General features: G+C 41.6%; 1 protein-coding gene across 6 annotated transcripts in view; it reads left to right on the top strand.

Moving 5' to 3' along the window:
* MFSD10 (major facilitator superfamily domain containing 10) overlaps positions 1 to 15168 on the top strand; it is a 44789-nt gene that overhangs the window by 16617 nt on the left and 13004 nt on the right. For 5 of the 6 annotated variants that reach the window (XR_008307758.1, XM_053251906.1, XM_053251904.1 and 2 more), the window contains 5 exons: positions 92 to 195; positions 5786 to 5944; positions 7183 to 7371; positions 12832 to 12940; positions 14569 to 14671. Coding sequence is in view for 5 of the 6 variants with exons in the window: in XM_053251906.1 (XP_053107881.1) it covers positions 92 to 195; positions 5786 to 5944; positions 7183 to 7371; positions 12832 to 12940; positions 14569 to 14671 (664 nt within the window). In the remaining variant the exon portion in view is untranslated. The remainder of the gene's footprint in view (positions 1 to 91; positions 196 to 5785; positions 5945 to 7182; positions 7372 to 12831; positions 12941 to 14568; positions 14672 to 15168) is intronic. The other variant, XM_053251907.1, reaches the window with a different exon arrangement.

Genomic DNA, 15168 nt, shown 5'->3' with positions numbered 1-15168 from the left:
CGCTCCTTAAAAGGGGCAGGGCTTAAGCACATATGTCTATGAATTAACTTCAGTACTTACTGTTCTGTACTTTGTATCAATCTTTTTTCAGGTCTGATTGGCTCCATATTTTCCATCCTTCAGTTTTTTGCTTCTCCACTCACTGGTGCCACATCTGATTACTTTGGGAGAAGGCCAATCATGCTGTTGACTGTGGTATGTCTTGTGATGGAAATAGAAAGACAGATCATCCTGGAGGGAATCTATCTATGTGGTCACTAAGAGTCGACACCGACTTGATGGCACTTAATCAATCAATCATAGAAAGATGTAAATTAGTAGGGATGTGCGAACCGGTTCGAATTTGAACCAGTTCAGCTCGATGGTTCGAATTTGAACCGAACCAGCCATCAGGTTCAAGCTGCAGGTTTGAATTCGAACCAAACTGGGGGGATTTGATTCGATTCGAACCTCCAAAAGTGGGTGGGGTGGTAGCTGGCACCCATGAGTACCTACCACCCAAACCCCAAAGCAATCAGACACTTGTATGATTTTTTATGAATGTTTGAATTTTATTTTATTTTTTCTCATCGGGTATAATGCGACTCAAACCAGCCCATTATTACTTATTTTGGAGCACCCATGAAGTTTACATGTCTTTAAGGTTGTTCTCCATAAAGAAGCATGGAGGTGTCAGCAAATGTATAGCTTCACATTGAGGGCAAAGGGGTGGCCTATAGCAGAGTGTGGTGAGTGGTAGTGCCCAAGGGGGGCAAGGAAGCTACCAGAATTATTTGAAAGGAATTGGGCAATTTTAAAGTAATTTTTGAAGTTTACATGTCTTTAAGGTTTTTAAAGAAGAATGGAGGTGTTTTAAAGAAGAATGGAGGTGTCGGCAGCCCCATAACTGCACTTGGGGGATGCTGGAGTGGCTCAGAGCGAGTCATGGTGTAGTGCACAGAGGGTGCCAACCACCCCCATGGTTTGGTAACCCATGGGGTACTGGTTTTTGTTGTTTCTGAGGTGTTCTGGGTGTAGATACTCTGCTAGCATATGAGATAGTTCAATGACAAACCATGAATTCACTCCCATTTGCTACCAGGGAATCTACACTCAGAACACCTCAGAAACAACAAAAACCAGTACCCCATGGGTTAGCAACCCATGGGGGTGATTGGCACCCTCTGTGCACTACATCACCACTCGCTCTGGGCCACCTTAGCACCCCCCAAGAGCAGTTATGTGGCTGCTGACACCTCCATGCTTCTTTGTGGAGAGCAACCTTCCTTTTGGGTTCCTTGCCTTGGGGTTTTGTTTGTGCCCCTAGGTGCTCCACAATAAGGGTTAATGGGCTGGTTCGGGTCCCATTATACCCTATTAGAAAAATAATTTTAAAATATTTCAAATCATAAAAAATCGTAGGAGTGTCCGATTGCTTCGGGGTTTGGGTGGTTGTTGGCACCCGCTCCAAAATAGGGAATAATGGGATGGTTTGAGTCCCATTATACCCTATGAGGAAAAAATAAAATTTAAAAATTCGTTAAAAATCGTACGAGTGTCCGATTGCTTTGGGGTTTGGGTGGTAGGTACCCATGGGTGCCAGCTACCACCCCACCCACTTCTGGAGGTTCAAACTGGTTCAAATTCAAACCAAACCAGGATGTGGGGTTTGAGCAAAACCAAAACCGAACCTCCCTCTCCTGGTTCGAATTTGAACTGAACTGGGCAAACCGGTTTTATGCACATCCCTATAGATTAGTTATATGTTGTAGAGAATAACCAATAGCATAGGATCCAGATAATCCCGTTATAGCCTAAATTCACTGCACTAGTCTTGTTGAGCTTGTGGCAGTTTAAAGATTCACTCAGTCCATATTCTGTCAGTTTAAGCGGTTTGACAGCATCTCTCTTAAATCACACCTTCTGCTCATATACCTATGAGCTGTAGAAGCATTGCTTAACTTGAAATTCTTTTTCCTTGGCTTCTTAAGCCCTATTCAGACATAACATTGTACGAGTGTACAAATGTCTATACACTCATACATTTTTAAAAAAAAAATTTTGCATGAATGGCTGTACTTGCATTCATGTTAAAAGTGAACCTCAGTACAGGTCCCTCTATGCATGGTACAGATAGGAAGTTTACTGCATTCAGCATAATGTGTAAATAACTGTACCTGTGAACACTGTACCCTGTACGAGTGCTGAACATAACATGCGAGTGGGGCTTTAGTCTTCTCTTATTAAGAAACAGTTTTCAGTATACACCTCTGAAGATATTTGACTGGAAAGAGCCATGGATAAGTATCAACAAGCTATTTATCGGGTTTACTGGTGTTCTGAACACATGGGGAAGGAAGCAGAACATAAACATTTAGTGTGGAATATGTGACAAATTAAATACCGTTAGTGAAGGAAATATTTTCTAATGTCTGACTGTAGATGTATTCACCTGACCTCGGTCCATGGTGAGCCAGCTACCCAATGCCACATGCCAACATCAACAAGGATCAGGTTTTGACACTTAATTCAGAGTGTCCTGCAGAGTTTCATTCAGTTGTGATCAAGTGCCCAAACTGGCCAGAAGTGCTGTTGGGCTTCCACAATGAATTCACCACTGACCGAAGAACCAACATGAGATGGGTTTTCCATACAGCAATCGTATAGTGAGTAGTTGTGTCATAGGAACATAGGAAATTGCCTTATACTGAGTCAGACCTAGCTCAGTATTGTCTGTACTGGCTGGCAGCAGCTCTCCAAGGTTTCAGTCTTTTCCAGCCCTACCTGGAAGTGCAAAGGTCTTAACCTGGACCTCTTGCATGCAAAGCAGATGCCGTGCTGATGAGCTATGCCCTATTAACTTTTCTGGTTTAAGTTTAAGAACACCCTTTTCAGCTAATTTTTTATTGTAGAAGTAACCCTTTTTTAAGGATACAGTATCGCAGTGATTTTAAATGGTTAAATGTTGAGGCCAAAAAGCCTTCTGCAGGTACAGAAGTGGAACATCGTGGTGCAGAAAATCAGGAAAGAATAGAAGGAAAACCATATAATCTTTGGCTTATTACTTATTGTTGAAAGACCTAATGTGATGGAAATTTTAAATATAAAATAAAACAAAGCACACCAATGCTCTTACTTGCATACTGTCCATCCATATTCCCCCCTTTCTAGTCCTTTGGAGCTACTTGGATCCAAGCTTGGACACTAAAAGGCTGCTATCCTTGGTTCTGCCTGAATCCTGCAGGCCTAGCTACCTTAGATCCAGCTGGTTCCATAAGGGAGTTAACATTTTAATAAAAAGCTATGCAAATGCTGACTTATTGACTAGAAAGCAAAGGTTTTAACGGCAATTTTTAAAGCTCCAGGGACTGGTTGAGCACCACAGGATAGGGGAGACTGTCCATTTCCCCTTCTTCCCCTAGGCCAGGCTTCCGCAAACTGCAGCCCTCCAGATGTTGATGAACTACAACTTCCAGCATACCCAGCCACAAAAAATTGTGTCTAGGGATGCTGGGAGTTGTAGTTCAGCAACATCTGGAGGGCCGCAGTTTGGAGAAGCCTGCCCTAGGCTGTCTGTCGTCTTATGTCATGGTTTGCAACTTTAAGGGAGTTTTAAACAGAAGGCATCTATACTGCCTACTTCTCCCTGTGATGGAAGGCCTTTAGGAACACTGTTTCCCTAAAAATACCTCTCTCTAAATTACTTAGGGAGAGGAGAGCTGGTCTAGGAGAGGAGAGCTGGTCTTGCGATAGCAAGCATGATTTGTCCCCTTAGCTATGCAGGGTCCATCTTGGTTGCATATGAAAGGGAGACTAGAAGTGTGAGCACTGTAAAATATTCCCCTCGGGATGGAACCGCCCTGGGAAGAGCAGAAGGTTCCAACTTCCCTCCCTGGCTTTTCCAAGATAAGTCTGAGAGAGATTCCTGCCTGCAACCTTGGAGAAGCTGCTGCCAGTCTGTGTAGACAATACTGAGCTAGATGGACCAATGGTCTGATTCAGTATATAGCAGCTTCCTATGTTCCTACTTAACAAAGCTTTCTCATGACCAACCTAATGCAGCCTGGGGGAGCCCAGCCTGGGTTAGGCTGGTTATAAGAAGTGGATCTCTACAGATTCCAACACTTCCCACCCACCTAACCCTCCTAAACAACCTGGCTGATAGCCAAGGTTAAGAGTGCACTCGCACTCTTAATGCGGTGGATGTGTATTGTGTGTGTCCTTGGGCTGAGATGGACACACAGGGCACCCATCTGACAGGGGAATCCCCCAATGCAACACACTGTGTTGCACTGGGGGATTCCCAATGGTTGCTCGTCTCTCCCATCACCAAACTGGATCATCTGCGGGGAAGGTAAGCTCTTTGGAGCCTTCTCCTCATCCACCCGCTCTTGGCGATCATGAGAACTGCCTGTCACAACAATCTACCCACTTAGAACAGAGAGAAAAACAATCCCCTTAAAAAACCCTGGTTATGACGTTTGTGTGGGCATGGGGGGTAGGAATAGACTGGCAGAGACAAGATATAAAAGAACCAAAACAAAATAATTTTATGGTAGGGAATAGAATAAGTTTTGAATTATTTTAGGATATGTTTGTGTTGCTTGCTTGTTACAGCTACCGAGTGAAGAAATGAAGGAATAGTGGTGTGAATTGGTACTTTCCCTAAACAAATTCTAAAGCCCAATTACCTTCCCGAACATTCCATCATTTTACCTGATAAAATTCTCCTCCCTTTACCAATCCCATTGAAATGAACTGACTCCACCCTGGTTTAACTCACAGAACCTGAAGGATTCTTCTCTCACAGCCTCCTTGAGCTCACCCCTCACAAAACAAAGCAGAAGGGTTACTTTTCCTGAGGAACTTCTTACCTTCATGCCCTTTCTCCCACCCTTTCTGCTGGGTATTGGTCTGGGATAGCTCAGCCCTTTGGGGCCTGAGATCTCTTCCTCCTCAGTCACCCGCTGTCTTTCCTGGCCACTTTGGTGCTTCCTGCTCTCTTAGGCTGCCTCTTCTTCTCTCCTGAGGTAACGCCAAGAATCTCCTCTCTTCTATCTTCATCTGAAAGTATTCGCTCAGAGACTCCCTGCTGATTGGAGGACAGGTTTGTGTATCCACCATTTGATTTGTCTAGAACTTTGTTTTCTTTTAACATTTCCCATCCAATCCAAAATCATCCACTTTCAAGGCATAGGATTTGCATATCTGGAGATGCTCACAATTTAACTCAGACAAGTGCCTTCCAAAAACCAACAGTTCATCCCCCAGTAATTAACTGCTCCAACAATTTATCTCTGCCTTTTACTGTAGGCCTTAGCTGCCATTTCTCCCCATTATACAGACCCCAGTTAAATATATATATTGGAACAATGTGAAATCTTTACACACACACCCCGCCCACTCCAAAGATGGTCAGAAGCCAATGGAAACTTGGTCAGCCCCAAAATATATTTGTCATTTAGACAATGATATTATATACTCCTTATTCATACTGGTTGTGGGAAGTGAATGTACCACATCAGGATTTTGCAGTCAAACCCTTATTCTGAAGCAGTGACCCGTGTTTTCTCTTGAGGTTCTGTCTCCATTTGGATTTAAATAATGGTTCTGTTTTACCTTGAGAAGAATTAAAGTTCAGCCTCATTTTCAGTCAAGCCTGGTTTGACTCTCTGGGTGTGAATGTGCATTAAGCAGAATGATCCAAAGCATTGTTTGCTTTTGAAATACCATCCTATTCAGATGGTTTTATAATGAAACGGTCTTGACTATCTTGTGCAATGAAAATACTTTTTTCTTTATGCAGATTGGTCTGATAGCATCCTACTCCCTCTGGGCAATTTCCAGGAGTTTTGAGATATTTCTTTTCTCCCGAATTGTTGGTGGAATAAGCAAAGGGAATGTCAGCCTCTCCACTGCCATAATTGCTGACCTGCAATGTCCAAAAGCTCGAAGCAAAGGCATGGTGAGTCACTGGAATGGCTTTGTGCTTTTGGTAAAGATCTCTGCTTTTCTTTTCTTTTTAGTCTTTAATCAAAAGACTGCAGGGTCACCCCCGCCCTAACAAATAATGTACATGAATGTGTTCCCAATGACATGACTGGGCTTGGATGGAATGTAATTCGGCATGGTGATGGCTGCAATTCAGTGGCCTTTTCTTATGCATTTGCACAACATTGAGCTGCTGTCACTGGGACACAATTTCCCTAGAATCTGAGGGCAAGTGGGTTAGAACCTTTCAGAACCAGGCTAGTCTGGTTGTGGCCCAAACCTCATATTGCTTTCTAGCCTATAGAAAAATTGAGAATTGCATGGCACCTACTAGATTGTAAGGATCTTTTGATCTCTAAGTGAGCACTCTTCCTTCTGCTCACCACTTATTCCAATGCAAATATTATAGTTAGAATTGCAAGTTGTACTGCTATGTGAACATGAAAATCCTTTTTCTTCTCCACTTTCTCATTTTCCTTTCTTACTACAGTACTTGCCTACATTACAGTGCGTCTTCAGTGGCTTGTGGTCTAGCAACATTTGTAGAGTGGCTTCTTAGAAAGCAACTTTAGAAGGGAGTGGTTCACTTGGTGCATAACTGGTCACACTAGGCCAGAGATGAAAAACTTCCTAAAGTGTTTTAATATAATTAAGCATACTGTTGTGTTTTCAGTAATATGACAGGGGCCAAGTTTTTGTTTGCATGTGCATTGCATTTATTCTACAGCATTCTTACTTTGAAATTACAATCTGCAAATGTGAAAAACATTTCATCTCTTGGAAATCTTGCTTTCAGGGTGCAGGCATATTAAAATGCTTAATGAATATGAGATTCATTTTGTATTTGTGCTTGTTTTTCCTGCCATCACACTTTCAAGCTTTCTTCTGCAATCATGATTGCTAGGAATTATCTTTTAAAAGTTTGTATGTGAACAGCTTCAGGAAAGTATATCATAGCTGCTTGTTATCATCCACTGATCTATGTTGTTGCCTTATTTAACTGAATTTCTACCTCTTTTCTTAGCAATGCCCTCAGAGTGGCTCACAAAAAACAAAAATGCATGAAATTAATCAATATCATTTAAAGCATTTAAAAATATCTCTGGCTAGTACTCAAAGTAGTACCTCTTTCCAACAAAGTATTACATTTTTTCAAAAAATAATGTATAACTATATGAAACAGTTTTATGTCAGTATTGGCTGTTTCCTCAGGCAATGATTGGTGTGGCTTTCTCCCTGGGCTTTACTATTGGTCCTATGCTTGGTGCATACCTTGCCATGGAGACAGATAAGGGAGACATCTTCTATCTTCGTTCAGCTATTTTTGCTGTCATGTTTGCAGTTACTGACCTGGTTTTCATCATGTTCCTGTTGCCAGAGACACTTCCCAAAGAAAAAAGGGTAAGATGTTCTAAAAATAGATAGTAACCATGTTCGTCTTACAGAACAAGACATGGAGAACAAGGGAGACTATGCATGTATTTTGAACAATATCCCTGGGGACCCAAGGCATATTATAACACAGGCAGTTTTCCAGAAAATTGACAACCACAGGCTTAAATCCAGATAAAAATATACTTCATTGAATTAAAAAATGAGGCTTGGACAGAATAAAATACACTGAGCATTCTCACGTGTCACAGAACACACAAGATGGACAGGTGTATGAACACTAACACTTAACCTCTGCTATATGGATTATTTGATGTGTGCACTATACTGTCTCATTAAATATGTGTACTAAAGAGTGGGAGAAGGGAAATGGGTGGAGGTTGGTAAAGTGGAGATAGAACAAAGACCAGCCCAGATGCAAAACACAAATGGGGGTTGGTTGACAGAGGGAGAGATGGGGACAGACATAACTGGACAAAATCAGAGAGGAGGGATGAGCAGGCTTTGTCCTGAGGAACTGGAGAAGGGAACAGGGAAGGGAGCAAGCAAAGCCCAACTGAGATCAGGGAGAGGAAGTAGATTGGCCCCATCCGGACCTCTGGAGAAGCCAATGGAACCAATTTGAAATGGGAGCTTGAACAAATCAGGAAAGAGCATTAAGAATCTGATTTGTTCTCCTACGGGAAAATTTTGACCTGCCCTCCTGACTGATGGGTGAACTTATGGGCAGAATTATGGAGACTGAGGGGAAGTGTTGCTTTCTGGAAAGGGAAACCTGAGGAAATGGCAGTCCCTGTGTTGCCAGGGAGCCACCTACAGGAGAATGGATGACAGTTTTGAAACTGCAGGGGTTTAAACTACCAGAATTCATCATAGATGGGTCCCGGTGGCTGGAAGGACACTGGATCGGAACAGTTACAAAGGAAGCCGGCTAGAATTCACCTCTGGCTGGGTGGTAAGCTCAAAAGGTCCTCTGACTGCCTTCCACACTCTCAGCAAGGGTGGTTCTCCATCAGAAGTCTGGTGATTCTAGGAAGTGAAAGATATTTCTCATTTGCTTTCTGGCTGTGCTCGAAGCATTCTCTAACGATTGAAGCTCCTTTATGTGGTGCACAGTCTTGGGGCAGACCTTTGGGTTGAGGGTCCCTTTTTGGAGATCCACTTTTTATTCTGGTGAGGAGTTGGCTTCCATCCCCACAGAACATGAAAAATCCCTTTCCCAGTATCTTAGCGAAACATTAGATTTGAAGCTTCTAGCCTGACTGGTTGGAACTTTACACACTCACAAGCATACCTAATCATGCATACTCAGGATGGGAAGTGGAAAATAAGGTCAGAAATGTAAAAGACTCCTGAGGATCATGAAAGGATGGATCACCCTCTGTAGTCACTTTGTCCAGGCGAGATGAGTCACAAAGGTTTGGGGATGAGAACAAAGCTGGGATGCAAGAGTGGTATGGCAGTTTCCAGAATGAATCCTCAGAGCTCCTGCCCTCTCAATTTTTTAAAATAGATATACTTTTAGGTTGTAGAGAAAGCCAGCTTGGCTTTCCTTGTTAATAAGAACAGCCCTCCTGGATCAGGCCCAAGGCCTATCTAGTCCAGAATCCTGTTTCACACAGTGGCCCATCAGATACCTTTGAAAAGCCCACAGCAAGAGGTGAGGGCATGCCCTCTCTCTTGCTCTTGCTCCCCTGAAACTGGTATTTAATGGCTAGAGGTGTCCTATAGTTACCAGACTAGTAGCCATTGATAGACCTGACCTCAATGGTTTTAGAATGGTGAGAGAGGGATAAAAAATTATCTCTGTCCACTCTCTCTACTCCATGCATAATTTTATACACCTCTATCATTTCTCTCAATAGTAACCTCTTTTCCAAACTAACAATCCCCAGATGCTGTAGCCTTGCCTCATAAGGAAGGTGCTCCAGACCCCCCTGATCATCTTGGTTGTCCACTTCTGCTCTTTTTTCAGTTCTACAATGTCCTTCTTAAGATACAGTGACCAGAAGTGTATGCAGTACTCCAAATGTGGCTGCACCATAGATTTGTATATAATATTAGCATTTTTACTTTCAATCCCCTTCCTAATGATCCCTAGCATGGAATTGGCCTTTTTCACAGCTGCCACATGAGTCAAAATTTTCAAAGAGCTGTCCACCATAACCCCAAGATCTCTCTCCTGGTTCAGTCACTGACAGCCCATCTGTGAATTTGGCCACTTCACTGGTTACCCCAACTTCTAGAGCATTTACGAATAAGTTAAAGTGCACTGGTCCTAGTCCAGATCCCTGGGGGATGCCACTTCTTACTTCCCTCCATTGTGAAAACTGTCCATGTATTCCTACCCTCTATTTCTTGTCCTTCAACAGTTACCAATCCACACATGAACCTGTCCCCTTATACCATGACTGCTAAGTTTACTCAAGAAACTTAAAGTTTGGTAGGTAACTTTATCAAAAGCTTTTTGGAAGTCCAAGTATACTATGTCAACTGGGTCACCTTTATCCACATGCCTGTTGACACTCTCAAAGAACAAGGAGGCAAGACTTGCCCTTGCAGAAGACATGCTGATTCTCTTTCAGCAAGGACTATTCTTCTATATGTTTAACAATTTTGTCCTTAAGTATGCTTTCCATCAATTGATCTGGTGCAGAACTTAAACTATCCAGCCTGTAGTTTCCCAGATCCCTTTTTGAAAATTAGCTACTTTCCAGTCCTCTGATACAGAGCAAGATTGTAGGGACAATTTCCATATTTTTGCTAGGAAATCAACAATTTCACATTTGAGTTCCTTCAGTACTCTTGGGTGGATGCCATCCGGCCCTGGCAACTGGTTAATTTTTAGCTTTTCAAGGCAGTTTAGATCATCCTCTCTCATCACCTCAGACTGGCCCAGTTCTTCAGCCTCCAAGCCTGAGAAGCTCAGTTCCATAGTGGATATATGGTCAGTATCCTTTGCCATGAAGACAGATGCAAAGAACTTATTCAGCTTCTCTGCAATCATCTTATCCCCTTTCATACCCTCATCATCTAAGGGTCCAACTGCCTCCCTGGCAGTCTTTCTGCTTCTGATATATTTAAAGAAGTTTTTGTTATTCACCTTGACACTTCTAGCTATATGCTCCTCAAACTCTCTTTTTGCATCCCTTATTGGCACCTTGCATTTCTTTTGCCAGAGTTTGTTCCTTCCTGTTCTCTTCACTTGGGCAGTACTTCAATTTTCTGGATAAAGTCATCTTCCTTTTTATAGCTTTCCTGACTTTGCTTGTTGACCATGCTGGCGTCCTCCTGAACTTGGTGGTACCTTTCTTCCTTCTTGGTATACATTCCAACTGAGCTTCTGTTATTATGGTTTTACATTACTTTTCCTTTCAGCTTCCTTTTTATCACTTCCCTAAATCATTGGTGCTGATGTGCTCCACAACAGCTGACTCCTCCCCAGCACTGTCTAACAGTCTGTCTAGATGCTGCATGATGTCCGCAACCTTTGCACCAGGCAGGCAAGTCACCTGGCAAGTCTACATATGGGTCACAAACCCATCTCTCTGTGCCCCTAACGACTGCCCATTAACACTTACAATAGGAAGGCAATAGGGGTGCTTAATGAAACACAAAGATTCGTATTAGATTTTTTTTAATGGTCATTGACCAGTCAACAAAAGTTCAACAATTGAACTATATATACTACAAACGTCAGTTCTAGATACAACCATAAAAATTAATAACAAAAATTGCTACACCAGTTGATCCAGCTATGATTAACATCTAACTCAACAATCAATTTACATTCAAAAATCCTTCCACACTCTGATTGCCACAGTGCAAAACTTAGTGACGTTATGTTTCACAGTTTCATTGTCATCAGATAAGAGAAAGGAAGCTTAGAATTCCTCAATATGGCCTAAAAATGTTGATATAAAAGGTAAATAAGAATATTAGGAAAATCACAATAATAGGAACAATATAATAAAACATGCCCATTTCAACACCACACCCACAAGGACATATATGTTCTGAATAGAGGATTTTATGAAAGTAATGTCCATCACTTCTGATTATAGGGCATTAAAGCATGCATTAAAGAGCCCCTGGTGGCACAGTGGTAAAACTGCCGCCCTGTAACCAGGTTACAAGTTGGATCCTGACCAGGGGCTCAAGGTTAACTCAGCCTTCCATCCTTCCGAGGTCGGTAAAATGAGTACCCAGAATGTTGGGGGCAATATGCTAAATCATTGTAAACCGCTTAGAGAGCTCTGGCTATAGAGCGGTATATAAATGTAAGTGCTATTGCTATTGCTATGCTAAGGAAAACGCCCTCCGAAATTTCAGCACTGTGAGGCTATAAAGATAATTGGCTGGCTCCTCTTTGACAATGACCAGATATAAGAACTCGAATCATTTTGATGTTCAATATCAAGAATACGCTGCTTCAAAGACTTATCTGGTCTGTTCGTAGCCCAATGAGATCACATAACCAAAAGAGAACCCATAAAACTGGAGCTTTGGGGGAAAGGGTTCCAAAGAGTGCTAGACAGAAGCCATACAAGAGATGGGAATTTGTGGTGGTGTCAGGAATATCTTGGAGGATTCTGGAGATTTTTTAACCCCTGGGGTTTTAGGGCAGATCTGGGAGGAACTGGGTAGTTTAGACTTTATGTGTAGGAATGCATGCAGTGTGAAGAAAGTGTCCTGAAGGGACTAGGCAATGGAGGCAGAGTCTGGGGAAGTCTTCAGGCTTGTTTGGAAATAACCATGTGGTCAGCCTTATTGAGAGGGGTCAGGGAACCTGTTTCGGATTGTCGGAATATTTTTTTTCCCATTTTGGGTTCCCAGGCTGTTGCTGACACCAGTGTTAAATTTGGGTTGGATGATAAAGGGGTTGGATGATAGTGGAGAAGCAGGTAAAGTGAGGTTCCCAAAAGTCATTGCTAAAAATATTGGTCTTTAAGAAAGGAGCCCAAGGAGTGGTTCGGGTGTGTGTACATGCACAATGCACTCTCATATTTTCTTGGGTTAATATTTATATTTGGGAGTATAAACATATTGCAAGAAGCTGGAAAGCCTATACTCCATTGTTGTCTAGGTTCTATACCATTGCTAGATACCATAGCTATAGCCCTAGTCTTTTGTTCACACACAACCTCTTGATGGCTCTGGGTATGCACTGCAACCCAACATGTTTGCCTGTGCTTGTTATATTTATTAATTTCCCCTATAATCAGCGCATGAAGCCAGTGTTGGGCCTGCTTAATGCGGAAACCTTGTAGAATATAATGTATGTGTTTGATATAGTGCAACCTTTTAATGAAAACATGTACATGTTTTAAAAATCTGGAAGAATCTAAATCTGAAGTGTTATAACCTGCAATTCCAGTTAAGTTCTGCTGTGTGGGGGACTTGAGATTTCCTTTCAGTTCCTATCTTCCCGGTCCATGATCCTCAAGACAATTCCTTATTTCCTGTTAGGTATCCTCGGTGATGTCTGGTTTTCAGTCAGCAGCTGGCCTGCTCAGTCCCTGGGCCTTGTTCCAGTTCTCTGCAGTAAGCCAAAGAATGGATCCACCTTCAAAAGAGAGCAAGTCCTTAAGCTTTCTGTTATGTTATGTTATATACATAGCTTCCTTTTGTTATGAAGTTGTTTGAGTATTTCAGAACACGTTTTTTCCTCTTTTAACCAACCCTGACTGTGCAAAGCTTGTATTATCTTGCTTCACAATGGGGAATCACGCTTTTCTGAAGTTATTTGCATTGCTGCATTTTCTGTTGGCATTTGGCAGTCATCCCATTGAGCAAATCACTTTGAGTTATGCATTTATACAACATCTAATACAAAAGGACTAGAGCAGAGATATGCTTTGCATGCATAAAGCCTCTATTCAGTCTTCAGTAACTCTGCTTAAAGGCTCTGGGCTAGGAGGACTGGAAAAGGCCATTCACTGAGACTACTCGGGGCAAAAATATTGGGCCAGAAGGACCTGACTTTCCTTCTCTCATTGAATATCTTATCTGTATCCACAGTAATTATGTAATATTAATCCAGAATTTCTGATTTCTTAAGTGCCAGAAATTTCTCATCTGCTTGGTTAGTTTCTGTTCTGTTAACAACCTGCCTGCATATTTCCACACACAAGAATGAAATATAAGGATAAATGGTATACTTTTTGGATAATCCTGGTGGATTATCACACAGCTATCCTGGATTACTGAAGACTAATGCTGGCGTCCTACCCTCACACCTCTGCTAGGTGGAGGGATTAACAAATTATTTCAGGGTGAAGTACTTCCTGTGAGGGAATTTGTAGAGAATATTCCTTATCTCTCAGCTGTTAAAATGAATGTATTTATTTAAAACATTATTATCCTATATCTGCCAGAACCTGAGGTGGCTTGTAACTTATTAAAAATCTAACGTATAAAACTTGTAAAAACAAGTGAGCCAGACGTAAGGCTGTTTAAAATTTTCTGAGAATTAATTTGTTTATGAATATGACAAATAGTTCTATACCACTTTTCAATGAAAGTCCCCAAAGCAGTTTACATAGTTAGACATGAACATAGATATAACTAAACATAGACATATAGAAATAAAATACAGTATTTGAGGACTGCTGTAGATATGACTGGCTCCCTGTGAATCATGGTTTGCACACTGGAAGCCAGCCTCAGGAATGGTATAACAACTCTCCCTTGCCCCTCTTTGATGTGCATTTCCACCATCTCCTATGAGCCTTAATCATGACTTAAAGTTATATTTGTCCCAATCCTCATCAGGATTACTATTTTAATCAGGAGATTAAGCTAGGATTTGAATTGGATAAGCATACCCTGGAAGAAGAAACCTGACTTGCATTAATTATGGTTAGTGTTAAATATGATATACATCTAAGACATGAGACCAACAAGAAATTAACTCCAAAGGGGAAAAGGAAGGGGTCAAAACATGCATTATCAACACAGGCCTCTGATTTGCAAACTAAAGCTTCCGAGATATCAACAGTGCATCTGCACTGGTCCTGAATGTGTTATCACCATTTGATTTACTTGCACAACTGATCTCACAACTGGAGCCAGAGTTTGAGGTGAAGTTAGCAAAGTGTAGGGGTGCTTGTTTTAGAGATCTTTGTGCACTCATTCTGTCGATGTTTTTCCACAGTTCTTTTGTGATTGTTTCAATGAGGCTCATGTGCTGTATTGTTTTAACAGCTCTCAAGATCCTAGGTCTGGTGTATTTCTTATATCTCTTCCTATTCTCTGGTCTGGAATACACTCTGAGTTTCCTAGTCCATCAACACTTCCAGTTCAGCAGGTATGGTAGTATAGAGTTTGTGTAAAATGCAACACCTATTTAGTTACTTGCAGTATCAAACAGGCTCCTTTGATGTCTTCCCCTCCAATTTTGGTACAGTATATCTTAGAAGAGTGAGAATGACAAAAACAGAATTAAATTAAGCAGAAAGTAGGTTTTGAATACCTCTCTGTTCTAAGCCAAAGTATATCGACAAGGAAAAAAGCATTCTGCCTTTATCAGGGATGGAAATGTTTTGAAAATACTCATATAAAAAAACTGTGCAGAGGCATCAGGAAAACAAACCACTTCAGTTTCAGTTCAGCTGGCTGACTCAGCTAGTGCTGATTCATGGCTAAGTATTGAAAAAAAATTTTTTTTGTATCAGAAGAAACCCTGAGCCTTAAAAGGCACAAGTACAAACACATGTACAAAAACATAGTTGTGTTTGCTCAGTTAAGCTCTGTATTGTATGCAATGTTAAATCCTTCCTGCTTCTCTTGGCAATATAGACTATG

Source organism: Hemicordylus capensis, chromosome 5 (genome assembly GCF_027244095.1).
Source record: "Hemicordylus capensis ecotype Gifberg chromosome 5, rHemCap1.1.pri, whole genome shotgun sequence".
NCBI classification, from domain to species: Eukaryota; Metazoa; Chordata; class Lepidosauria; order Squamata; family Cordylidae; genus Hemicordylus; species Hemicordylus capensis.
Note: the sequence above shows the minus strand (reverse complement) of the source record. Positions and strands in the feature narration are given on the sequence as shown.